Here is a 26,265-nt window from a genome sequence, read left to right on the forward strand (position 1 = left end):
CACTCATTTTTATCTAAGAATTACGATGATATAAAGCACATGGATTTATAAGTAAAATAAAAAAGCATATGGGACCGCATTTGTGAATTTGTACTGTGCTTTCTCAAATTCATGCGCCACGCGCTGGTCTGTAACTCACGTATAACAAAAAATAATCAATAGCAAATAACATGCGCGGGTCTGATCTCGAGCTACAGTACGTCTCATTGGTATTTAATATCTAAACAATGTTTTTAATTCTTAGTGGTGATTGTCTAGTAGTATAATAATCGCAAATGTTTGATAGAACAAAGCAATGTAAACTTTCGCATAAAATGATGATTCGCCTAAACAATTTTTTGTACGTTTTTAATTTACGTCAAGGCACAATTCTTATAGCCGTCCATCAAATTGTAAGTAAATAATTAAAGATATTTTACAAAGAACCGACTTCAATCTTAAGAAAAACGAGACCCATATGGGAGTAAATATTTTCGTTTAAATAATAGTCTTAAAAATAAGTTTGCGAAGATGTGGCGTAAGACAAAAAATATATTCATTCAGTCCAGTTCCAGTTGAATTGAAAATATCCTCTTTTAAAAATCGGTGAAAAATATAGCTTTTCCAATTTCAACCTTCAAAATGTTTAAATATTAATGTAAACTATATTTTGATTTCCTCAGGCATTATCATCGTTCGTGTTGATAATATTGCTTGTTGGTATATCTCACGTCGGTGAGATGCTATCAATGCTTCATAATGACATGGAAGATGACGCAGAGAGAAGAGGGTTCTACGAGGTGGTCTACGGACAGCAGTTGACCTTCCATGAAGGGGACGTAATAAGTACTAACAACCAACGTAGGTTTGCTAAGGCACAACATCTTGCATCAGGTATTTAACACATTTTTTTTACATACGTATTATATATAATGATATTTAATAACTTTGCCCACATATTTAGCAGCATAATAAACTAAATTAATTTATAAATATAATTAGATTATTTTATAACGTCATGTACATGTGTAGGATATATTTCGTAAACACGACTAACGCTGTATAACGTGTATGTGTAACATTTTTCAAACGAAAAAATGTGTTTGTCCCAGAGAAAACCGAGTGCCAAAGACCTCTATCCTTATATCTTTTTCTTCATTCATTTTTATAACTCGTCTTATTTAAGACACCATTAGAGCATATATTCTATCTGATCTCTAGCTCAGTTTAGACATATTCACATTTTAAGATGGGGGTCGCAGTTCTGTAATTTCTGTAGCACTGTTCAATATTAGAGGCGTCAATTAGGTACTACTTTCTTGCAGGTGGGCCGTTAGGTAATGTTTGCCATTCCAAGCTATTTAAAAAAAAAAACAATAATAGTAAAACCTACATTTATGTAATTTCATTATTCTAGTGACGGTAATATTCCTCTACACTAGTACGATACTAACATCCATATACCTGATGTGCTGCATTTCGCTGCTTCACGGCGCCGTCAAGTACAAACGAGAGTATGTGCTGCCGTGGATAATGGCTGCGTGCGTGGGCGTCGGACTGCTCATTGTCGCGATAGTCATCGGTGACGGATACCCCTGTGTCGTCAACCTGTTTGGAGGCCATAACCTTTATCGTTAGTATTTTTTTTCTATTAAGAACTAAACCAGGGCTCGACCTAGGGGGGTGCTAGCCGGGCAAAAAGAAACCCAGAGCGACATTTAATGCGAAAGAGCGACAAACAAGGGGCGGCTAAAATAGCTAGATCAGAGAGAAAGGGATTATCAGTAATGGTAATCTTATAGCCCTAATGCTAGCAATATACCCTATCAGGTTGACCTCCACGCGGCTCTCCCTAGAAACCATCTTGATTAATTATTTATGAATTCGTCATTATGGGCCAACTGACTTGTTTCATCCTCATCTCATCTCATCTTTCATTAGTACCCTGCCAGCGTATACCGATAGCGCAGGTGGGGTAACTATTCCATAATCATCCATTGATCAGATGTGAAAACCCTCAAAACTAACGACACCCTATTTAAAAAAAAAACATTTAAACTACACCTTACGCAGACATTCCATGCGATAAAAGTACCTGAAATACAGTACCTACCTTTCTTTAGCAGTCGTGTAATATGTACTCATATTTTACTGTAATTCCTTTCAGATTTCGGATGCGCGCTTTTCGTTTTAACGTTCATTTACGCAATCTGCGCCGTCAGTAGTTTCGCCCTAGAGACCGGTGGCCGCTGTCGAGCCACGCGTGCTACCAGCGATGAGAGAGGAGAAAGACTGCTACTGTTGGACCACGCAGCACACTCCAGCCTCCTATCTGCCGCCCAGCTGAATAAACTCTCCCAGGGAACGCGATCACAATTCGTTTAAATCGAATATCTTAAAACCTTTTCGACTTTTTATTTCACTTTTGACAGCTAGGGATTTACTTGAAAACGTAACTATTCCACATTTCGTAACAATCAAATTTAAAATCTTTTAAGCACTGGATAGCACATAATACGCAATTTTCTAAGATGAAAATGTCCTAAGGTAGAATATGATCTATCTGTTTACCAAAATTCATTCAAATCCGTTCAACCGTTTAAGTGTATTGCAGTAACGAACATACAAATATATTTATTATGTTAGTAGAATTAACGATAACAATACCAGAAATTATTTTTTACTAAATATATTTAAAAAATAATTTGAGCTGTCAAAAGTACAATAAAGAATGTGAAAAGGATTAATTACAAATGCCTAATACATTAGCCTTCCGTCCGGCGAACGATATTTACAAACACATCAATAGGTACTACATTAATTAACGCAACAGATTTAAAATATACATATATAATATCTAACATAGATACAAGTATCGACATCAAAATCGAGTTACACAAAACACAATTACTAAGTAAAGGGTCTAGCAAAGTAAAATTTTGTGATAATCAAAATATGCAATAGTTTCAGAACATTTCGTATGTGATCAATCTAATTTAAATGGTTTCAAAATTAATATTTTCGCTATGTTCCCTTAGATCTCTTTTTTTAGTTTCTTGAATAATATAAAAACTATGATATAAACCCTTTCTGACCTAACTCTGTAGTGATATAAAAAAGAATAAAGTGTTCCAGCACATCACAGTTCTGGTTTCAAAATAAGCTGTAGATATACTGTTGATAAGTAAGTGACTAGTGCTAATCAGGTTATTCATAAATAGTGCTACGCATTTAGAACAAGACTATCATTTTAGCTAAAAAGCTTGTATTATAAATCTAAAAGAATCTTTGATTTATAGAGTCAATTATTAAGTCAATAACATAATAGAAACACCCTTTTGCATCATACGAGAATAATAAATATATCCCTTTTAGTGTTATTTATTTTGATTCACGTATTTTAATTGTAAAAAATTATGTACTTAATTATAAAAATGTAATGTTGATAATTTGCAAATTATCTACTTTATATTCGTTGGTTGTGTGATTATGTCGGTGCTTAAGCACAGGCTAAATGCTTATTATTATTATTAAAAAGTAACTAAAGTTATATAATTAAAAATTTTAATAATGCAGGTAAGTCTGTTAAAATTGTATCAATAAGTACAAGTATAAACTTCGTGAGCAGCACCTCTTTGAAGGGACATACGTATAGATAGCCATTCCCATTATGTATATGGCAACGTGGGAACACACCCGTGAAACGCTCTTTCTTCACCACTTCAAATTGTCCATAACTCGCGGCAAGGTAAGACGCTCGTCTTAACTTGCCGCTTGCACGCATTAAAGGCTAGAGAGCGCACAGTTATATTTTCATTTACTGTCCAATGAGTTTCAATAATATTATCTCGAGAAAATTACGTGTGTCTCATCAGTTATTTTGTATATTCCGATTCTGATAATTTTGTAAGATAAAATGATTTTTAAATATGTACATAATTTTATGACAAATGTCCAAACGTTTAGCGCTTTAATAAATCAATGCTTAGCTAAGATGGTGTACTTATTGTGATATTTTCAATTGAGGGTCTATTTAAATATTAATTGTAATAATGATCTTTCGTTTATAGTACAAAGGAATTAAAATTATGTAAATAATAAAATACTTAAGTATGCTGTTATTGCTTGTATTTAATGTAATTTTACCAGTTGATTAATTATAATTTTAAAAATTATCTAAGTTCACTTCATAAGTATATACATATATTATTTAAATTAATCTCACAGACAAAAAAAGTGACCGCCTAATAGATGAGTGAATAGTGATCATACAGAATGTACATGTCAATCGATTTGCTATCCCTGAATGTGTAAGAAATGCATATTTACAAATGGGTAAATATACTTTGAATTGAAAGCTGAATAAACTTTAACATAAATAAAATAAATAACAGAAGACAGAAATTAATTCTACTACTATTTATCTTATAATAATAAATACATAATAACATTAATTATAAACTTGATTAGTTAGATAACAAATGAAGATGATTTAACATTAAATGAAACAGATAGAAAAAAAGTTTTTCAAATTAGATATCTTTATATTGTCTGCAAGATATTGTTATTCCTATATGAAAAAAATATAAACACAATAACTATTCAAGTTGAAATAAAAATGAAGCAGTGTTGTGGATGTGAAAACATTCTTAATATGAATTTATTACATTCTGCAAAGTATTAATTTTATTGCTTAGGAAAGTGCTATATTAAAAATATAAAAATGTATTATGCCTGATTTTTATTTTTACTTATTTTATAATAACCTTTGATGATATTATTGACACTGACAGCACAGTATACATACAATTCATAATAAATTATATATTGCATTAGAATCGGAAGACATGTCATAATAAAACTATTATTTAATTATTTACAACACTTGCTAACACTTATCCCCACCGTCCACTCTCTAATGGCCTCTGGATCCCTTTGAAACCTCTAGCAAGTATGTACTTTTCTGAAGAATCAGACCTGCTTGCTTTTGGTTTTAATATTTTGATATTTCTATAAAATCTTTCTAAGTCCATTTCTAATATAGGCACTTCTTTCCCATCCCATACTTTAAACAGAAGGTTGCCATTAATTTTTGTTACAAGTGCAGCAAATCTTATGGCCATATAGCAAAGGCCAATTATTCTATCTTTGTCTAATTCTTTCACTCCAGTGGCACTTGGTGCCATGTCAGATAAAACTAAATCTACTTTCTTGTCACCAAGAACAGCAATCACTTTATCATGAGCTTCAATAGTTGAAAAATCCATGTTGCTCATTATAGTTGCACCCTGTAAATATATTACTTAATTATTAAGATTTACACTGTAAGATTACACTATCACAACTATACTCTATATATCACTAAAATCTTTTAATGATAATAGTGTATTTAGACAATTCAAACGCAATATACTCATATGAAAGAGCTATCAAATTTTTTGTACTGTGCATAACAGTATTGATCATGACTTGTTATTCATTATCATCATCATTATCATATCAGCCTTTAACTGTCCACTGCTGAACATAAGCATAAGGGGAGTTTTGGCAGTAATTACCACACTTGGCAACTGCAGTTACATTTTGGAGATGTTTTAAGAGGGATGCTGCTGCCCATCCTTCATCCTCCCTTAGTTGCCTCTTATAACACCCACAGGAAAGGAAAGAGTGGCCTATTTTATGCTGTGACAACACAGGTTCATTCTTACACTTGTTGTTATTAACCTTTCTTAATACATATTAAGAAAATAGAAATAAGTATTAATAACCTCAATGGGAAATATCTGCAGTTTGTCAATAGAAAGAACCATTCCTTTTGGCTTAGTTTTGTCAGACCCATCTGCATTTGTTTTTTGAACAGCAACTTGTGTCCATGAGCCAGGTGATGCTCCAAGATCAATTACAGACAAGCCAGGAGTTAATATATTGGTTTTTTCATTCATTTCTAACAATTTGAATGCACTGCGACATCTAAAAAATATAATACAAAGTCATTAAAAAGAAAAAATAAATACTTAATAACCAGCTAAATAATTGGCATCTAATGAGATGCAGTTAAATACCTCATTAAATGCTGAGTATAAAATTTATACAGATTATATACAAAAATTATATACAAATTATATGATATTAAAAAATATATATATAAAAAAATTACAAAGAAATAAATATAAAACTGACCTGTAATTGTATATTTTTGCTTTTTCCACATAAGGATCTGCTTTCTGACGACTTAACCATTGTTGCGAACTTTTTAATCTTTTAAGACAATTAACCAGAAAACACATTCTTGTATAGTTCAGGGGTTCTGCTCGCGACAAGCGCGGAGATAACATCGTTTACTACCTAGTAACTATAAATATATTGATGAGACATGAAAATAAACAACATATTAATAGTATTCATATGACCATACAAGTAAAAATTAAAATTAGATGGTAAATTCATCAGTCGAGATATTGATTCAAAATATGACTAAAAAGTAACATTACAGGGGATTTGTAGAGGTCAATTCAAATGTTCAAAGAAGGAAAATGTAAGAGGAAAGAGAATAACAAAATTTAGAAAAACCATAATATTATGAGAATTATGTACGCACTTACTTGATATTATAAGTACAATGCTATTTTTAAACAGCTATTTGTATATTTAGCATATATAGCGTATTAAGATGTATTCGTTTTTAAATTGCACTAATTACTGTCATAAAATTTTCTATTTTAATAATTAATACTATCATTTATGCCTAAATATAGATAAATAAAATAAATTTTTATTTTGTTGTTGTGTTGAACTGTTGACTGCTAATAGTTGACAATTGAATGACGCATTAAAGCTATCACTGTCATTTTGAATTTGTCAATCAGCTGTTAAATGCACAGATAAAAAAGAGGCTGCGCCAGCTATTCCCGCCTGTTTATTGGTCGTTTCTTTTATTTACCTATTTAGTACGTAAATAATTCTAATAATTATTTTGTTTCTATATAAAACAATAATAGTACATATTTATTTAATTTTCGTATCAGCATTGTTTAAATTTTTTGAGAAATACAGCTATGTTTTCGTTCTTTCACTATGTTTTTTCTTCGTTATCGGTATAACCTAAAACAAAAATTTTTCTGTTTTTATACCCAATCCAACGATACCGCTGTATCTTTAATATTAAAGAGAAGAAAAGCTGATATTATGAAATATTTAAACGTGGCTGAAAAAAATGATGCTGCTAAAAATATCGCTCTTCACTTGTCCCGAGGAACATCCAGGAGGGTAAATATTTTTGTACTTTATTTAATATGTTATAACATATCAAAGATTTAGTCTTTCAATAATACTTTATTTACGTCTAGAAATAGGTCCTAAGGGTACCTAAAAGCAGGTTATTAACAGAATTATATGTCGATACCTAAAGTTTTGGTGTGATGAACTTTGCAATACATCTTATTCTTACTCTGTCACTACATGCAGACTTACGATATTTACTTATAAAACTAGCAAATGTAGGAATACAGTACGTAAGGTTGAAGGCGTCTGAATTCTTTGTTTTCTTCTTTTCATTCCAACCAGTTAAAATTATAAATGTTTTTGCCAATTGAATCTATTGTTTTTTTTTTTTTTTTTTTTTGCAGTGTGAAGGATTATCTCAGTTTAATAAAATATATGAATTTGAAATTGAAGTAATGGGACAAAAAAGTCAAATGGTGATGACATCTGTATCAGGGCATTTATTAGCATTAGAATTTGTGGGATCTTATAAGAATTGGCAGTCATGTGATCCGCTGTTACTCTTTGATGCACCAGTTTTCAAATACTGTCCTGAAAATTATGACAAAATAAAGGTAAGGAAAGTTTTAATATTAGAAATGTAAAAGTTCATAAAAATGTTACACAAACACTCTTAAATAACTATAGCGTAATAAACTTTAATAGTAAATATTACTTAAATAGATTAACTTCTAAAATACGTGTTTTCCTATTCCCTGAGATGGTTATTCATGCAGGTTACAGCTAAATTAATATTAAAATACTAGCTGCTGTCTCAATTTCTTTGTGATATTTTAGAAAACACTAGAAAGGGAAGTGAGGAGTTGTCATGGGCTTATAATATGGACAGATTGTGATAGAGAAGGAGAGAATATAGGATTTGAAATAATTGAGGTGTGCAAGGCAATAAAAAATAACCTCAATGTGTTTAGAGCAAAGTTCTCAGAAATAACAGGTGTATCTGTAAAGAGGGCACTGCAAAACCTGGAACAACCTAATAAAAATGTCAGTGATGCTGTGGATGTTAGACAAGAGCTTGATTTGAGAATTGGTAAGAAATTATTGTACAGTTGTTTTAGACTTTTAATGTCACTAACTATTCATAACGACTTTACAGGTATCATCTTTAGATTACATTGGTCACATTGAGTATCTACCACATGTATTGACTTTAAAACTGTTTTTCTATTATAATGATAACATTCTTAAATATATATAATAAATAACCTTAGTTCATAGCTCAATATTCCAATGTGAATGTGTTGCAATAACCAAGGCTGCTGCAGCTGTAAATAAGCTAGGAATAAATGGTATTGGCATTTGATTCTTATCTGACAGCGCAGCAGTACTAAAAGCATTACGAAACAACAAGACAAACAACAAATTAATAATTGAATACCATCATTTACTGGATAAGATATCTTCTAATAACCGAGTTATCCTCCAATGGATAAGAAGGTACACTGGACCTTATGGTAACAATGCCACAGACGAACTAGCTAGAAGAGGTTCAGAGAACGAGGCTGGTAGGCCCGTATCCACTTCTTCCTCTTCCGTTCTCGCAATTTCGAATATGGATTCGTCTAAAGATCTGCTGACATACAAAATCAAAGATGAATACAGGCTACTGATTGCAGACAATCAAAATTGGCCGTGTTTACGTTGAATCAATGACTATCAAAACGTTTATTACATCTAGATAGGAAAAACCTTAAAATAATGATAGAGACAATAACGGGCCATTGTCCATTAAACAAACATACACAATAGGAGCCACAGACAGCCCTCTATGTCGAGGCTGTTTCGACCCGAAGAAAAGGCTGCTCACGTAATCGTGGAATGTGAAGCTGTGGCCTATCAATGTTTAGAAATCCTCGGAACGGTGAGGTCGCTCCGTGAGGCCGGTGAAGATCCCAGGAAGCTTCTGTGCTTCTGAGCGGAGCTAGGTTGGCTGTACTAACCACAACTCATACGCACAACGGCCCAAATGAAAGGCTAAATGCGGAAAATAGAGTACATTACATTATATTACATTACGACCTTAGTTCTTCCTGCTTAGTAAAGAAGTAGCAGTTTTATATTGAAATATTGGACTATATTATTTACTTACCATCTAGCCCTACTTTGCAAGAGTAGATAGATTTATAAAATAATATATAGTCTTTGTTAATTGTTGATTATGTAGCTTTCTATAGATGAAAGGATTTTTAAAATTTGTTGAGTAGTATTTGAGTTTATCCACTACTAACAATCATATAATTACAAATTTTAAAATACAAGTGGTTTTAAGAAATCTAAATAATAAACTATGTAACGCTTAAAGCATTATTTGTTGCATCCATTAAGACCTTATGATGTGGATTAGGTACTTTAGTATGTTTTATTCCTGTTTTTTAACCCATAATACAAATTTATACCTATATAAAATGTAAATTATACTTTTTCAGGTGCAGCATTTACTCGATTTCAAACATTAAGACTGCAAAAGGTTTTTCCCAGCAAATTAGCTGAAAGTCTAGTTAGTTATGGTTCATGTCAGTTTCCAACACTGGGTTTTGTTGTGGAAAGATATAGGGCAGTTGAAAATTTTGTAGCGGAACCATTTTGGAAGATAAAAGGTAAATGTACATAATTCTTAGTAAATTGATCATGTTGGGTGATTTGACCTAACTTTATCCTCATCTATCATTTCTTATTCATTCCTCTTCTACAGTAGAGAGGAAATTAGTAAGAGATGATAACCAACATGACAGATGGAGGTTGCCATTTTAGTTTTACTCCAATACAAAATTAATATACTTAAAAAAATTGCAGTGAATCACACTATGAACGATCTCAGCGTAGATTTCTCGTGGGAGAGACACAGACTATTTGATCGTGAAGCATGCCAAGTATTACATGACATTTGCATCGGAAACCCACAAGCGAAAGTGTGTGAGGTCAAAACAAAACCAAAATCTAAATGGCGACCTCTACCATTGGACACTGTGGTATGTACATTATATATTTATAAGACTTTGAGAATGTATTATAACACTAAATATTTATACTTTAAGAGATGTGCGTAATAAAACATATTCATTGATGTCGTAAACTTAAAAATAAATATTTTACATATTTACAGGAATTAGAAAAACTAGCATCCAGAAAATTAAAAATAAACGCAAAAGAAACGATGCGATTGGCAGAAAAACTATACACACAGGGTTTTATTAGCTACCCACGTACAGAAACTAATGAATTCCCTAAAGAAATGAACTTAGGACAACTTGTTGGGCTACAAACAAGTGATCCCAACTGGGGGGCGTTCGCGCAAGGCATCCTAGATAGTGGAGGGCCGACACCTAGGCAAGGAAATAAAAGTGACAAAGCCCATCCACCCATACATCCTACTAAATATACTAATGGTATGTATTCATGGATCAAGCAGTATGGATTAATTTTTTCTTTGTAATTTTGAAATAAAAAAAAAATAGTTAAATACATAATTATTTATGTTGTCATACAATGTTAGTGTGTTTTTTATAATAAGATTAAGTAAAAGTCTGACGTAAGACTGAGACTTATTGATTAATTAATTGACATAAAAGTAGTTTCTGACTCAATGTACTACATAGCCCTATTAACTATCCTTTTATTTACAATCTTCCCTTTCGTTTCAGCCTTAACAGGCAATGAGCAGCGTCTCTACGAGTTCATAGTGCGCTCTTTCCTTGCATGCTGCTCGAAAGACGCTCAAGGGCAGGAGACAACCACCACTATAGACATTGCTAATGAAAAGTTCAACGCAAGTGGACTGATGATCACAGCGAGAAATTATCTTGATGTCTATCCATATGACAAGTGGTCGTCAAAAGAAATACATCTATATCAAGTAAGTGCATATCACACACCTATCAGTTTTATTTATTTTATCAGCCACAGAATATCAAATAGTAAGTACTACAAAAAATGCCTGCAGTCGATCGTCTCATACAAACATAATATAATATTACCTTTAATGTGATGTAATACTTAAGTAAGCATTTTTTTTTTGTGTAGATAGGTCAAACTTTTAATCCAACAAGTATTGACATGGTAGATGGCAGCACAGCTCCACCAAATTTGCTCACAGAAGCTGATCTCATAGCCCTTATGGAGAAGCATGGAATTGGTAAGAGAATAATTACAATATCGATATGATAGGACTTTTATTTAAATTATTACCCTGTCATAGTAGTAGACAAATTGCTATCATCAATATCATCCTATTTTTAGTAACAAAAAGCGATTTCCAATCCAAATATCTCGTCTGCTCAGGCTTAAAACGCCTTTACTTTTTTTATGGTTGATAATGGAATGATAAGCCCGCCTGCTCTATCAGTATACGCTGGCAGAGCACCAGTGATGGATGACAGGTGAAGATGAAGCAGTATTCGGTAGCGTAAACGTTTTTAGTAGGTAGATTCGATTGTAACTTATTCATAACGCAAATGGCAAAGCAATAATTCCAAGGGGATCGATTATTGACTAAAACATTTATCATTTTCACTAAAATCTAAAATATCATAAAGAATGTTAGAAAAAAAAAACATTTCCTTAAAATCAACCTGAGTTTTGACAGTATGTGACAAACATCGAAGTGAACCTTTTTAGTTTATTAAAGTGGGATTGAGAACATCCTTTTTTTCGACATTGTTTTTAAAATTGTTTATCTTTTAACAGGTACAGACGCAACTCACGCTGAACACATAGAAACAATTAAGAATCGTTCATATGTGGCCCTGGCAGATGCTATACATTTTGTGCCGGGACTACTGGGTATGGGTTTGGTGGAGGGTTACGATTCGATGGGTTTGAACATATCTAAACCACACCTAAGGGCGCAGCTGGAGGCAGACCTAAAAGCTATAAGCGAAGGAAGAAAACAACCACAACAAGTTTTAGCAGAACAGGTTTGATTCCTTTTTATATAATAATTTTAACTACAAATTTTATTCTCTTAAGCTAAATATAATCTAGTATAATTGCCTTTATCCTGTAATATTTTGCATTATCAAATTTCTTTCGTCCTATACTTATACATTACATGACAATTTCATGCAAGACATAACAAAAACTTGATTCTAATATTAATCATTTTCATTTTTTATATATAAACACCAAATAGATAAACAAATCTTTGTGTGCAATCTGTTGGATATAAAATAACAGATACAATATTTGGAAATAAATGTGATGAAAATTACCTGTACCACAAGTTTTTTTTAATGAAGTAACGAGTCGTTAATTGGTACTTTTGTACATAATTCAAATTTATAAACCATTTCCTCATCATTCATAATTGTAAATTTCTATCTAGCCAGATACAAATTTAAAGATAATATCTAACAAGATGTGCCTCACGCATGTCTTCATAGTTCTATAACACATGTGTTTCAGATAGCCAAATATAAAGAAGTGTATCTTACAGTAGCGGCGGAGGCCAACAAAATTGACAGTGCCCTCGCTGAAAGGTTTAACGAACGGCCCAACGAGTACACGCCCACCTCTACACATTCCGTTTCATCGCCTGCAGGTATTGTTTTTTTATCAATCATTTGTTTATCAGTATTTTATATAGAGCGCTGTTTATCAGAATAAATTAACTCCAGCCGATTAGCAGATATATTTATCTGTCTGGTTCTGTATTAGCAACAACTAGAATACAGCATATTTTTTTTACTAGCTTGTTCCCGTGACTTTGTATGCGTGACCGGAATAAGTCTATTGACCGATGTGAATGATAATCGACAAATAGACGTCTGTACCAAATTTTGACATTAAGGTGCCAAAAAAATATTGATATTACAATATTTTTTATCAAAGATGACATAAAATATTGTATTACGGAAATATCAGCATCTTGGACCGTATTTAAAAACTTATACGTAAATCTATGTTATGATCCATCTGTAAAGGAAATTTCTTTCAAATCCTTTTTATTTTAAAGACTATTTATTACCTTAAATGTAAATGTGAATAATGAATGTTTTTACTAACTTTTACATTTTAGGTATACTAACATATATATAGGTAATAACTGTTGTTTATTATTATATTTAGTTTTGAAATGCCCCAAGTGCGGCACTGACATGGTCGTAAGACAAAAGAAGAACAATGCTGATGAATATTACATAGGCTGCATGTCATTTCCACAATGCAAAAATGCTGTTTGGCTGCCAACTATCGTTAAAAGTTTGCAAGTATTATCTGAAACTTGTTCATTGGTGAGTATCAACCTCTTCTATTAAGAAAATATTGTAGTAACAATGATACTAATTCTTATTTATTTCACCATTATGTGTATATTTTCTCAGCTGGACATATGCTTTTCCCAATGTCATTCTCCTTGTGCAGTTCTATGCTTTCTCCATTTAACACTTCTTCACTAATCGTCTTTAGTTTTGAATGATATTTCTCTATCTACAGAAAGAATGCACTGCAAGACGTCCACACAATATTATTTGGAATTACTAGATCAAAATAAATGTTTTCACATACTTTATTGACTTGTACTTTTTGTGTAATTTCCAAGATTCAAATAATTCTATATTCAAATATATAATAGTTATATAAGTTCTAATTCTTCTATTATGTCCATGGTACTGCTCATGTCTATAGGCGATGCTTACCACTTTCTAACAGGTGGGCCGTCAGCTTGTTTGCCATTTTGTTCATACATGTGTATGTGTATATGTATGTATATATATATATATATATATATATATATATATATATATATATAAGTTTAATAAATTATATTTATTTGATATTTTTGATATATGATTTAATTATATTTATTTGATATTTTTGATATATGATTTAATTATATTTATTTGACATTATAGGTTTTTATATTTTATGCACGAAAAATTATTAATTTACTCTTGCGCCACCTACCCACTTCTATCTGTTCTCCTTTAACCAAAGGTTGTCTGGAAGAGATTGTCCTAGTGATAAGATCGTCTTTTGTACTTTTATGTGTATATTTCAATCTGTATTGAAGTTACTGTATTTCACTTGAATTATTCACTTGTCATTGTATATTTTTATTTATGGTGCAATAAAGAGTTAAATAAATAAAACATGAAATGATGATTTTAATAAAATTAAATGTTAATGATATTCAATATTCTGTTTTATATTTTAGTGTGGACCTAATTATAAAAAAATCAAATTTGAATGGAAGAACAATTCTATAAACCATCTGTACCCACCCCCATACACGGCTTGTATAGGGGGATGCGACACCACATTCCTAGAATTACTTAAAATTAATTTATCTAGTGTCAGAACAGTTGGTCAACACACTACGGCACAGTCTGCTGGTAATGTCAGTCGATCTAATAATAATAGCGCCAGAGAAACAATTACATCATCAGTGAATAGTATGGGAAGAGTACATAACCAAAATAGGACGAATTCTACTGCACAGTCGAGGCCAAATAATGCTTCATCTACGACATATAGAAATCAAATTACTAATAATAATATGATGCCAACATCAAGAAATATGCCTGCCAATGATTCTGATGATAATAATGTTATCTGCAGGTGCAATAAAACGGCATTATTGCTGACTGTTCGAAAACAAAATCATAATTTTGGTAAGTGAAACAAATTATCTATTTAATTTTGAGGTAAGATTTTAGAGCTATATACTCTCTGCCTACACTGCTAGGGACTAAACTAAATAAGAATTACTAAGAAAATTGTTTACGCAGTAGTACCTAGTAATTTATTTTTTATATAAATTCGAACGAAAACGAGTTATTTTATTATTACGGCTTGATGTATATACGTATATGGCTTATTACGGCATAATTAAATTTGTAAAGCGCTATATTTTGGAATATATGCATACGTTTATTCGAAAATATAAACTACTTTTATTAAACAACTAGCTTTTCGTCGGCTATTTCGTAGGCGTAGACTTCAGAAATAAGAAAACCATTGAAATATATGGTGTTTGAACATACCAGATTTTAAGTTAGACCTTCAGGAACACAACTGTGAAAACAGCGTCCAAAAATAGTGCAGTAGTTTTTGTGTGATACCGAATCAACACACAGACACACGAGTCTAAAAATTATTATTGTGGATCTATTGCTCTTATACTAATTTTTCTAAAATATACCAGTAAGATAATAGAATGGTCACTCCATCTGCGCTGTTGAAGATAAAGAACATGAAGAAGACGTTAATCCATAGTGAGATTTACCATAAATACAGATGATTAATTGTAATTAAATTATAATGTTTAGTACAATTGCTCTTTCATCAACTCAAAAACTAAAATTTTAGGTAAAAAGTACTATAAATGCCCAGTTGGGAGAGAAAATGGAGGTTGCGACTTCTTTCTGTGGGCGCCAGAGTCTGAAAACGAACAGCATCCCTTCATTACCCCGCCGTCAAACGATTCCTGGGGACAGGAACCTACGACATCTGCAAACAACACGAGTACAAGGGGTTGGGGTACAGTGCCAAATGTCTCCAGGGACAGTTTCCCAGAAAATGATGAAGGGGTGATGTGCAATTGTAGCCTCCCTGCTAAAAAGTTAGTAGCTATTGAAATAACATAGTTTAATACACATTTACGAATCAATCTCTAGGCGAAATTTGTGATATCACTAATGTGCAAAGTCATTTGGCACATTATTTTTCCAATCTTATTCCAATTATTTTTTTGAATTGGTATAATATGTTTATTTCCTCTTCTATTCTACCAGATATTTTACCAGAGGGAGACTTTGTATAAAAGTCGTTTGCTTGGGCACCTCTGTTCCATTCGTGTTTCTACCGTGAAGCAGTTGTTTGTATGGCTGTGTTTCGGTTTGAAGGGTTTTTTGATAGGTGAAAATGGAATGGTAACCCCGCCTGCGCTAACAGTATACGCCGGCGAAGTACCAGTAAAGGGTGATCGATGAAAATGAAAACAGGCCAGTTAGCCTATAATGATGAATTCATCAGGAGTTAACCATTATAGTTTCCAGGGGAAACCGCGTAGAGGTCAACCTGGTTATGTATGTTGCTAGCAATGGGATTCTCAGTCTCCATTACTAAAAATCCCTTTCCCCCCCTGTTTGAAGGGTGGGATGTGGCAGTGAATTTACAGGGTACAGAGGAATTACACCAGAGTCCTCAGGAATGACAACTCATGGGGGGTATCATGGGCGAAACAGTATACTCTGTTGTCTATGGTACTGCTAATATCTATAGGCGACAGTTACCAATTTCCATCAGGTGAACTGTCAGCTTGTTTGCCATTCTAACTTGCATAAAAAAAAAAACTTGTTATTGCTCATTTATACAACTGAATAGATTTGAATCGATTTTGGTATACAAATAGATTAATATGTAGGATAATTTTTATTCACGTTAGTTTTGAATAATTATGAATAAATACATTTCCAGGTTAACAGTTCACAAAGAAGGACCGAATAAAGGCCGCACGTTCTATGCCTGCTCTAAAGAATACAATCGCCGTTGCAACTTTTTTCAATGGGGCGACGAAGGTGTTAGTAATGGTAAGTATCTGTCAGTATCATAAAAGGTACAAAAGTTTATTAATTTAATTACTTACTTTCTACCATCGTACGGCTCGCCATCGACAGGGAGTTCACCCTCATACCGTACAGCCTAAATGGTCGCGTACAACGCAGTTTCAGAGATATCTTCTCCCACGAACACTTAGGTTATGGAATAAGCCCCCTGCCGAGATTTTTCCTAAGAGACTACTGCATGGGGTTCTTCAAAAGGGGGTAAAGAGATTTCTTCAGGGTCGGCAACGCGCGCGTAATACCCCTGGTATTGCAAGCGTTCATAGGCTACGGTAACCGCCTACCATCAGGTGGGCCGTTTGCTTGTTTGCCACCTCAGTGGTATAAAAAAAGTTTAATAATTCTTAGCTATATGCTATAATTCCCTGATGGGAATTTTACTATGTTTTTTATACAATACCTAGTATACCACACTAGACTTACATATTAATCATATTTTAAATTCGTAACAAGTAGTTAAGCAATTATTAATGCTATATTACAAATAAATGCCGTCAAAACTCAATATTATAGTTATTTATATAATAAACATACACACCAAACAATAACACCAATAAATAAATGAATTTATTTAACAGATTGGAGCGCCAGTGGTAGTCGAGGACGTGGCGGAGGGAGGGGCGGTAGAGGAGGTCGGGGAGGCAACGGAGGAAGGGGAGGAGGAGATGCGCCCCGTGCCAGGAAATGTGGTCACTGTAAGCAGGAGGGACATACTAGAAATCGCTGCCCGGCTCTCGTCGACTGATAGTTTTAAGCATACGTCTCGTTATGTATATACAATTTAGAAACTTGAAATTTTATGTTTTTAAAGTTATAAATGTATATTTACTAAATATATGGTCTTTTTATATTGAAACTGTAGATAATTTATAAACCATTACACAAATATAAAATTAAGTTTATTACACTCAATATTTGTATCTTATAATCATAAATATACATATATATCACTGGAAATAACATTCCAATGATAAATAACAAGAGATCTCATAAAATTAAACTATACCAGATATTGTATTATAATGGAGTCAATTTTGAAGTACCATATCTATAAATTAATTAAAAATTAAATTCAATAATAAATCTAAAATTTCAATTTTAAATCACTTAAATCTTTATTCAATGTGAACAAAATTTCTAATAGTTTTAAATCAAAATTGTTATAAATTTGGTATATGGTGGCGTATAAAACAGTAATTTGGCGAAATTATCAAATAAAAATATTAGGTAAAGAGAGAAATAGTGCCACAGAATCGACCCAATAATTACGGAATTAATTCGGTGCACAATTAATTTGTACGGCGTGACAGATATTTATGCATGTACAATTAATTTCGTATAACCCACTATACACGCACATTAGATTTAATCAAGTTTCATAACTTACATTGATAAAACATTGATAATCATATACAAAATAGTATAAAAATGCAATTATACAATACCTATAAATACTTAAAACACTACCACCGTTGCTTTTTATTCTTTTTACTTAAATTACTTAAACTCTGTGCCCTTTGAAGTTCAACTTGCTCAGCCTCTACAGTCTTGTCAGTCATCATGTCTAGTAATATTTCAAATTTCAAACGTAACATATTGTTTTCTTCTTCGAGTTGTTCCAATTCTTTTTTGAGCCGTAGATTTTCTTTATGTGCCGCTCCCGCTTTTCCAGAAGCTACAATTAATAAATACCTTTTTTGAATGTTTAGCCAAATTAAAAATTGGAAGTTTTATGTAATTATGTATAATCAGAAAGGGCAGAAGAGTTAGACACTGACCTGGGATCCACTGTCCATCTACGAAAGACATTTCGAAGTCGCTTAACTTCAATTTTAATGGAGCAATATCAAGAGATAATTCTTTTGCTGCATAGTCATTGCCGAACTCGCTTTTTAGTACAGATGTATCTTGGCGTCTTACAGGAATAGACTTAGTGGAGAATTTACTGCTAAACAGTGGCATTTTATTTATTTGAATTTGCTTTAAATTTTAAAAGTAATTAAAATGTGACTTTAATAAATGTCGATATATCGCATCATTTATTCAAATATAAACTACCATGGTAACGGACCTGCGTAACATAAATTACAAGTGTTACCATGGCAACATACCTCCGCCATTTACAGGTCATTGCTCGATAACTGGCGCTGATCGATCTGAATTTATCAAAACAACAGGAAGCAGAGATTAAATTATTATATAGTTCTATGTCTATATAACAAATTGGACAAGTTGTTCTCCTCTTTACAAATTGCCTATCGCCGTGTCGTATCGATTTGTAATCATTCAATAAGTAAGGTTGCATAAAATAAAAAGTATTTGGTGGATGTTCCATTATTTTAAAATTGTAGAAACCCCTGTACTAATCTACGATTTATATAGGCACGAAAGGTTCAAATTGTTATTAGTTTATTTCTCGATTTCTTATCGTAGAGATTGACGAGTATTTTCTATCCACCGAAGAAACATTTATTTTATTTTTATAACCCCTCCCCCTCCTAAGTACAAAAACACAGTGGGAGCGTGCGCACACCAGAATTATACAATACCTACCCCAGAATATAAGCAATTTCAAAAAACCTGTCGAACACATGCACCTTTTTCAAGGAGCCAGGCCTTCATATAAAATAATCTTAAATGCGCCAATTCTTTTTATATTAAAAAAAAATATACAAATATTGTCAGAATCCAATATTTAATTTTATTAATAAATCAAACACATGTAATATAATACTGTTTATTCGAGATAAATCTCCTGTACTTATAAAGTATTATCAATAAAATAAATAAGTTATAAAATCTGGTAATGTTACAATAAATAAGTTATTCTCAAATCTTATTACCTACTGTTAGGTACATAATAGGCATATAAAATCTTTTATTGCTTATGTGCTTCTTGAGGCAGTGTAAAATCTGCAAAAGATATAGAGTTCATATCTTCAGTCTAAACATCATCACAGCTGGAATGATTAGAATTGCGGCTCCTATAGTGTAGGTAGTAGTTGCGCCCGAAATCCAGTACACTGGAAGAAAGATAATAACATATTGTACAAAATTATTTTGATAACAAATGAAAACGTTAAGTACATGGTAGGATACTTACCTAACTTAACCTATCATCGAATCGTAAAAAAGTAGTACTTATGTATTTGTTCTATAATTAACATTTAAATTAATAATACTAGTATGTAATTGTTCTTTGCGGAGTTGCCACACTTTTATAAAAATAACATCATAGGCGTACATAGAGGAGAAACCGAGTGGACCATTCCTAGTTCAGACTTAATGCCTATCCCAGAATAAGAAATAGAGCTCTGAGCTATAGGCAAAGATAAATCTGAAAGTGCATATGTGTCTTTTGTAAGATGCCAGAATGGAAAGTAATCATAAATTAACTAAGATTACAAAGTGTAAGTACGTTATACTAAATCTATGTAAATACGCCAATGGAGAAGTTGAATAATAAACCCATACCGGAGGAGGCGAGCAGCGGGCCAGCAGCTCGCGCGAGTGCACCGAGCGAGCGCAGCGCACCCAGCGCCGCGCCGCGAGCCGCCGCCGGCGCCTGCCCCGCCGCCAGCGACGACAGGCACGACACCGCGAACGCAGTCGCTGCAACCACACAACCAATCAAACATCTCCTCTTAACAGGTACATTAAAATCCCTTGTCACGATCTTCAGTCATAATAATATCTTTGATCATTTGTATCAAACTTTGTAAATGTACTATTTACTTTTATTAATAAGTAGCTTTTATACCGATAGAAAAAAAAATCACCCAGTCAGTTAGTTTACTTATACGTTTCATTATTATTTTTTTTACTAACCAATTACAAACCTAATAACTTTCAAAATGGAAAGCAATAACCATAGACGAAATCAAAATTATTAACATACATTTAAAAGATGTTCTATCAGAGAAACTGAACATTTTCCCAAAGAATATTAGTGGAAAAATTAAATTAAATTTTGATTCCGTAGGCACTATTTTGACATCTGGAGTTCTGGCCACGGCATGTTTATTCCAATACCAATATTTTGGGGGGGAAAGAGATTATTAGCAATGGAGTTTGACAGCCCCATTACTAACAATATGCCCTATTAGGTCGACCTCCACGTGGTTCCTCCTGGAAACCATCGTGACAAGTTCAACAAGAATTGTTAACTGACCTGCTTCATCCTCACCTATCCTTCACTGGTGTCCCGAAGGTGTATACCGATAGCGCGGGTGGGGTCACCATTCAATTATCACTCATATAAACATATTTTAGTGTGACCTGTATAATATTTTTTACGGTGACAGTAATAATAGCGATACTAACAAACAGCAAAGAGGACAAGTCCGAGCCAGAGCCAGGCGACGGGCGGTAGCAGCGGCGGACGCGGCGCGGCGGCGGCAGCCACACACACGAACGACAGCGGCGTCAGCGCCAGCGCCGCCCGCGCGGCCCTCTCCGCGCCCTTCGCGCCCAGCCGCCGCGCCGCGCCGCCCTGCAGCACCGCCATTATGACGCCTGTCGGAAACGGAAACAGGTATTGTAAAAAATAACGTATAAATAGGTATCTCTATCCTACCGTATTTCCGCCGTGAAGCGGCTCTCTCGATTTGATCGGATATAGTAGTAAACCCTTTGTATAATCGAGTTTATGAGCCGTAGGAGTAAAAAAATATATTTACCGTCCTTTATAACGTTAGCCTGTCGTTATAAAGAATATTAATTCGGCTTACGCTCCTTTTGATCGGACCGTCTCGCACATTTAAGAATTAATACGAAATACGAAAATTACGGAAAAACAATATGTTTCACACATGTATGACTTACCTATGACTAAGAACATTTTTCCTTGTTGCATAGCCGTGTATTGGAAGGTATGATGAGTGAGGAATGTTAGAGTAAACTCGAGACCAGAGTATATAAATAAATATAAAAAGTAGATCAGTCCCAATTTTGTAAGTACTTTATTCTGATGCTGTGATAAATTTTTCACAGCGCTAAATTTCAATAAATGCCAAGGGGATACGAAATCCAGTGTCTTAGACAGCGTAAACAATAGTGGTGCTCGTTTCTCCTGAAAAATGATAGTGTATTAATGTAGAGAAATATTTAACATAAATACCTATATACAATAATTATCTAGTAGTAAATATCCCAATCCTGTACTATATTTGTATTCATAATGATTAAAACTTTATATATGTGGAATTTTAGATGATTGTATATTAGACAAAATAATTATTTCGTCACTGCAAAATCAATAATTTATCATAGATTTTTTAGTGACCAAAAATTTTATATATATATATATATATATATATATATATATATATATATATATATATATATATATATATATATATATATATATATATATATATATATATATATATATATATATATATATATATATATATATATATATTAATAATTTATTAAATATTTTTACCCTGTACACTGTAAATTCACTGCAATATCCCACCCCTCAAACCAAAGCACAGCCATACAAACACAACAACAGTATTCCATAAATTTCCCATATTCAACTCAAAAAGAGAGATAAATTGTATTTTACAACAAACCTTGGGTAATGTTTCTGGTATGAAGAATATTACAAGTGCTACATTAGCAAGAGATAGTAACAGTGCGTAAAAAGCAGGTCGCTCGCCCCATGGCCCAGACGTGAGGGTATTGTTAGCGGCGAACCAAGCGCCTGCTAAAGGTCCAATTATGAACCCAACAGAAAACGCTAGACCTATTAATGCCTGAAAAGTAATAATTTTGAAAAGTATATACAATATGTATTTATTATCAACTTTTTGTTTCAAATATCATAATTAGCAGCTTAGCATCAAGCAGACCACAGCAGCATCTTTTATACATTTTTTTTTATATTATTCACCTAGATACCTATATATTACACAGACATTGTTAGAATACATTACTACCTATATAAATATTTTTATATCTTGTCACAACTGCGTGACAAAGTAATTAACATAGCTATCAGTGATATAAACAACATACCTGTGGTATGTTAATGTAGGTTTACAGCGTAATTGGCATTTATGTGAATTATCATTTTGGATTACATGCCTATACAAAGGAAACTGCTTGTTTAGTTGATTAGTTAGAAATATTGATTATTATGAATTCCTTCCTACCTACTTTAACTATAGGAAGGAATTAATTTGTCTTATTATTATTTGAGGAACAACAAATTAAAATGAAATCTATAATAGCATCCAGTGCCGGTATTTATAGTTAACCAACTTTAAAGAAGGAAGAGGCCTTTATTAAGAGAAGTAGAGAGGTTCCAGTATCTTGTAACTGTAAAGTCTTTTATTCCATATACTCAGAAATACATCAATAAGCTCTTTTCTTTCAGTTGATCATAAGACAGATGTAAAGCATTTTTCTGACTAAAGTTATTATAAATATGTAGTAATTTATTGGTTCCTTAAGAATTATGAAAGTATTACACAAGTTTCTGCTGAAAAAACCTTTAGTGGCCTCAAATAAATAGGTCTCACTGGTACCTCATCCTTTTTACCATTTTTCATCCTCTATTAATTTGTTCCACAGAACATCTTTTATATTTTGTTTATTCAGCTGATACTACCTACATTAATAAATCAAATAGACAGAATTTACATCAAATGTTTACATTCTTTTAAAAATACTTGTCATAGATAGAAATATTAAATATACATATGTACATACATATCCACCATGATGCCTCCCATTAGGGTAGATAGAAACAGTGGAACACCAAACCCTTTGATCCAAACTGACCTTTTTCGCTTTCTCCACATTCATCAATCTATTCATACACACAGTCTGTCTGTCTCTTCTTCAGTATGTCGTCTATTTGGTTGACATACATCCATCTAGGGTAGCCCCTAATGATACATTTAATAATATTGTACTAATGTTTAAATATAAGATTTCTTATTAATGTTGCCTATCAGGCTGTATGCACTTGAATTTGTCCTTGCAACTTGACATGATACATATAATCTGTATTGATATTGTTAAATATTTCGTTTTAAAACTATCTTGTGCATCTAATAAATTAATAAGATTCATGCTCTTTTTGTAATTCTTCTTTCATGCATCCTCTCCAAATATAAACTGAACCAATCTATAATATTATAATATTAAAAATTCTAGTATAATATAAATAAAGTATTATGTGCACAGCAATTGCTACAAAACCAAACTGTCAAAAGATTAATGTAACTTCTTACCATTCCTCTTGCTCTAGTTTTCTCATTTGACGCATCTGTAACAATGGCCATACTAAGACTTACATTGGCTTTGCTCAATCCACCAATGAATCGTGCCAATACAAACACACTAAAACTTCTTGCACAACCCCACAGACCATGTGATACTGCTATGCCTATCTGTGAAATAAACAAAATATCACTTTTCTTTTCTAGAATAGCTAATCAATTTATATTATTTATAACACTATGTAAAAATAATAAGAATTTTAATCCTGTAAAAAATTAAAGGCTGACACAAATAATCTAAAATAATCATGTTTTCTTTCCTTAGACAATAATTTTCCTTGGTGAGATTTGGTGACTGGTGATAAGTTACTTATTCCTCACTTATGTGACATTTTAAATAATAAAATTGATGTATTTTGCTTTATTATACTAATCAGTGACATAGAAAGATACCACTCTCCTGGTGAGGACCATTGCAATGTAGAGTGTTTGAGGAAGCTAGGATACCCTGTAATATTAGGAACTAGGTTCATTATCTAGTTCCTGAGGACTGAGATCACAACTCAAAATAAAGTGTATTCAGAAAAAAAAATTTTCAAAATTGATCTAGCTAAAAATCAAACACAGGACCTCATTTATAGAAAGCAACATGCCCACCATTGCACTACAAAATATGTTAAAAAAGTACATGATCTATCTAAGGTATCTTCTAAGTACTATTTTTTTAAATAACAAGATAATAAATTGACAAGATTTAAATCTATTCTCTAATTATATAGATGATATTTGGATAGATTTTATCAGATACCTCCCCCCAAATTAAATTAGAGAAATAAAGTTTTATAGCCTTTATAATAAATTAATCTCTTAGGAATTTAATAAAAATATTAATAAGTCATTATTATTATTCTCTCTTGCTTGTTAATAATTAAAAACTTTTTTATTATCTGAGAAAACCAATGGCAAACTAGATGTTCACAATTCAATAAAGCAATAGAAGAAATATTTTTTTCTTATCATTATATTATTATCTTTGAAATTGTATTGTCTACTTATCTTGATCCTAAATTTCAAGTGATGATTAGAAAATTATATAGTACAGAATACAGTATATTATTACCTGCCAGAACATTGATAGTAATATTAAAAATTGCCCTAGTTTTATTTTCTATAATAATGACTCATACTTTAATAACTCTATATTACACACTAAAAATAATAAAACAATTTTTTTTAAAACACTGTGCTTTACAAAAGCCACTTAAATAGTTGTTGTTTACCCTTAGATGTCCAATGTCTAGTTACTTATAACTCAGGATGTCTTAAACACCAGCAAATGGTATACTGTAGATATTTTATCCATATTTACCTCAAAATATTAAATTTATTTTTACTTACCAAACAAATTAAGAGCATAGGCTTTCTTCCATATGCATCAGAAAGACTTCCAACTATTGGACTCGTTAGAAATTGGAGAAAGCTGTACATGGAGCCCAGAATTCCACCAAATAAAACTGAAGAAAACCGATCTGGTGCCCCTGTAAACTTTTGAAAACTTTGGACAGCTTGAAGTAAACTTGCATATAAACTATTTCCTTTGCCTTCTTCTTTATTGTAATAATCTAATAACGAAGGTAAAAGTGGCAGGATCATAGTGAATGCCAATAAATCCAATAATAATGATATAAAAACCAAACCAATGGTTTTTGGGCTTAATTTTGCTTTAGAACATGTAGTATTTGATACATTTTTCTTTTGGATTTCACCAGCTTCTTGCAAAAAATTATCCTTTCTCTTTTTAACAACACCATTGACTTGTTGATTCTGAAATAAATTTAAACTTTTATCACTTAAAAGTTTATAATTTGCGAATATTTTTTTCCACTAAAACTTACCATTATTATAATTTAACTTTTGTAATGTATTCTACCGAAAAGTTTTAATGTCAAACTGATATTAATAAAATCCATGGAAATCATGGAACTAAAGAAGGGGACCGCTTAGAAAATATTAACCCCTTCCCTTTAGCTTCTTGAATTGAAATCAAATGAAATATCAACGAAAACGAAAGTAACCAAAGAGTAAAAATATGAATGAACTAGTGTTGCCAAATACTCGTTAAATTCCTTACCTAAGAGCAAAGAATTACATAGAAGGAGTGATAAAATTGTTAATTCATAACAGACTAGTGTATAGAAAATGTTATATAA

The 26,265-nt window shown here is 32.3% G+C and overlaps 5 protein-coding genes across 5 annotated transcripts; 2 read left to right on the forward strand and 3 right to left on the reverse strand.

Moving 5' to 3' along the window:
• Positions 1-156: 156 nt before the first annotated feature.
• LOC113512979 (uncharacterized) lies at positions 157-4,113 on the forward strand. The gene is made up of 4 exons (XM_026896969.3): positions 157-392; positions 663-873; positions 1,397-1,612; positions 2,147-4,113. Exons 1-4 carry the CDS (start codon positions 276-278, stop codon positions 2,362-2,364), a joined length of 762 nt encoding a protein of 253 aa, XP_026752770.1. The 5' UTR covers positions 157-275; the 3' UTR covers positions 2,365-4,113.
• Positions 4,091-6,911, reverse strand: LOC113512153 (rRNA methyltransferase 2, mitochondrial). Its single transcript, XM_026895960.3, has 4 exons — positions 6,582-6,911; positions 6,160-6,331; positions 5,748-5,949; positions 4,091-5,267 (listed from the first exon to the last, which is right to left on the reverse strand). The coding sequence occupies exons 2-4, from the start codon at positions 6,312-6,314 to the stop codon at positions 4,875-4,877; spliced, it is 750 nt and encodes a 249-aa protein (XP_026751761.1). The 5' UTR covers positions 6,315-6,331; positions 6,582-6,911; the 3' UTR covers positions 4,091-4,874.
• A 142-nt stretch (positions 6,912-7,053) lies between these two features.
• On the forward strand, positions 7,054-17,676 carry LOC113512302 (DNA topoisomerase 3-alpha). Its single transcript, XM_031909290.2, has 15 exons — positions 7,054-7,245; positions 7,605-7,814; positions 8,038-8,290; positions 9,687-9,857; positions 10,054-10,229; positions 10,364-10,646; positions 10,902-11,113; positions 11,281-11,392; positions 11,944-12,173; positions 12,661-12,796; positions 13,324-13,487; positions 14,411-14,867; positions 15,565-15,817; positions 16,675-16,787; positions 17,399-17,676. The coding sequence occupies exons 1-15, from the start codon at positions 7,054-7,056 to the stop codon at positions 17,563-17,565; spliced, it is 3,129 nt and encodes a 1,042-aa protein (XP_031765150.2). The 3' UTR covers positions 17,566-17,676.
• A 19-nt stretch (positions 17,677-17,695) lies between these two features.
• On the reverse strand, positions 17,696-19,472 carry LOC128202609 (protein chibby homolog 1). Its single transcript, XM_052903517.1, has 2 exons — positions 18,599-19,472; positions 17,696-18,495 (listed from the first exon to the last, which is right to left on the reverse strand). The coding sequence occupies exons 1-2, from the start codon at positions 18,780-18,782 to the stop codon at positions 18,284-18,286; spliced, it is 396 nt and encodes a 131-aa protein (XP_052759477.1). The 5' UTR covers positions 18,783-19,472; the 3' UTR covers positions 17,696-18,283.
• A 69-nt stretch (positions 19,473-19,541) lies between these two features.
• LOC113510665 (major facilitator superfamily domain-containing protein 10) lies at positions 19,542-26,134 on the reverse strand. Its single transcript, XM_026894157.3, has 8 exons — positions 25,951-26,134; positions 25,454-25,879; positions 24,068-24,226; positions 22,400-22,582; positions 21,645-21,891; positions 21,144-21,335; positions 20,295-20,432; positions 19,542-19,843 (listed from the first exon to the last, which is right to left on the reverse strand). Exons 1-8 carry the CDS (start codon positions 25,951-25,953, stop codon positions 19,752-19,754), a joined length of 1,440 nt encoding a protein of 479 aa, XP_026749958.2. The 5' UTR covers positions 25,954-26,134; the 3' UTR covers positions 19,542-19,751.
• Between the last annotated feature and the right edge of the window lie 131 nt (positions 26,135-26,265).

Source organism: Galleria mellonella, unplaced genomic scaffold (assembly GCF_026898425.1).
Source record: "Galleria mellonella isolate WM207_F2 unplaced genomic scaffold, CSIRO_AGI_GalMel_v1 utg139, whole genome shotgun sequence".
NCBI classification, from domain to species: Eukaryota; Metazoa; Arthropoda; class Insecta; order Lepidoptera; family Pyralidae; genus Galleria; species Galleria mellonella.

Coding starts and splice junctions, on each gene's coding strand:
- LOC113512153 (XM_026895960.3), bottom strand. CDS start 6,314: ATGTTATCTCCGCGCTTGTCGCGAGCAGAACCCCTGAACTATACAAGA. Junction 5,950..6,159: donor GCAAAAATATACAATTACAG/GTCAGTTTTATA, acceptor TATATTTTTTAG/ATGTCGCAGTGCATTCAAAT. Junction 5,268..5,747: donor TGCAGATATTTCCCATTGAG/GTTATTAATACT, acceptor ATATATTTACAG/GGTGCAACTATAATGAGCAA.
- LOC128202609 (XM_052903517.1), bottom strand. CDS start 18,782: ATGCCACTGTTTAGCAGTAAATTCTCCACTAAGTCTATTCCTGTAAGA. Junction 18,496..18,598: donor AGATGGACAGTGGATCCCAG/GTCAGTGTCTAA, acceptor TATTAATTGTAG/CTTCTGGAAAAGCGGGAGCG.
- LOC113512302 (XM_031909290.2), top strand. CDS start 7,054: ATGTTTTTTCTTCGTTATCGGTATAACCTAAAACAAAAATTTTTCTGT. Junction 8,291..9,686: donor AGAGCTTGATTTGAGAATTG/GTAAGAAATTAT, acceptor ATACTTTTTCAG/GTGCAGCATTTACTCGATTT. Junction 12,797..13,323: donor TTCCGTTTCATCGCCTGCAG/GTATTGTTTTTT, acceptor TATTATATTTAG/TTTTGAAATGCCCCAAGTGC.
- LOC113512979 (XM_026896969.3), top strand. CDS start 276: ATGTTTGATAGAACAAAGCAATGTAAACTTTCGCATAAAATGATGATT. Junction 393..662: donor TTATAGCCGTCCATCAAATT/GTAAGTAAATAA, acceptor TGATTTCCTCAG/GCATTATCATCGTTCGTGTT. Junction 1,613..2,146: donor TGGAGGCCATAACCTTTATC/GTTAGTATTTTT, acceptor AATTCCTTTCAG/ATTTCGGATGCGCGCTTTTC.
- LOC113510665 (XM_026894157.3), bottom strand. Junction 21,892..22,399: donor TACCAGAAACATTACCCAAG/GTTTGTTGTAAA, acceptor ATCATTTTTCAG/GAGAAACGAGCACCACTATT. Junction 20,433..21,143: donor ACTTGTCCTCTTTGCTGTTT/GTTAGTATCGCT, acceptor GTGTGGTTGCAG/CGACTGCGTTCGCGGTGTCG.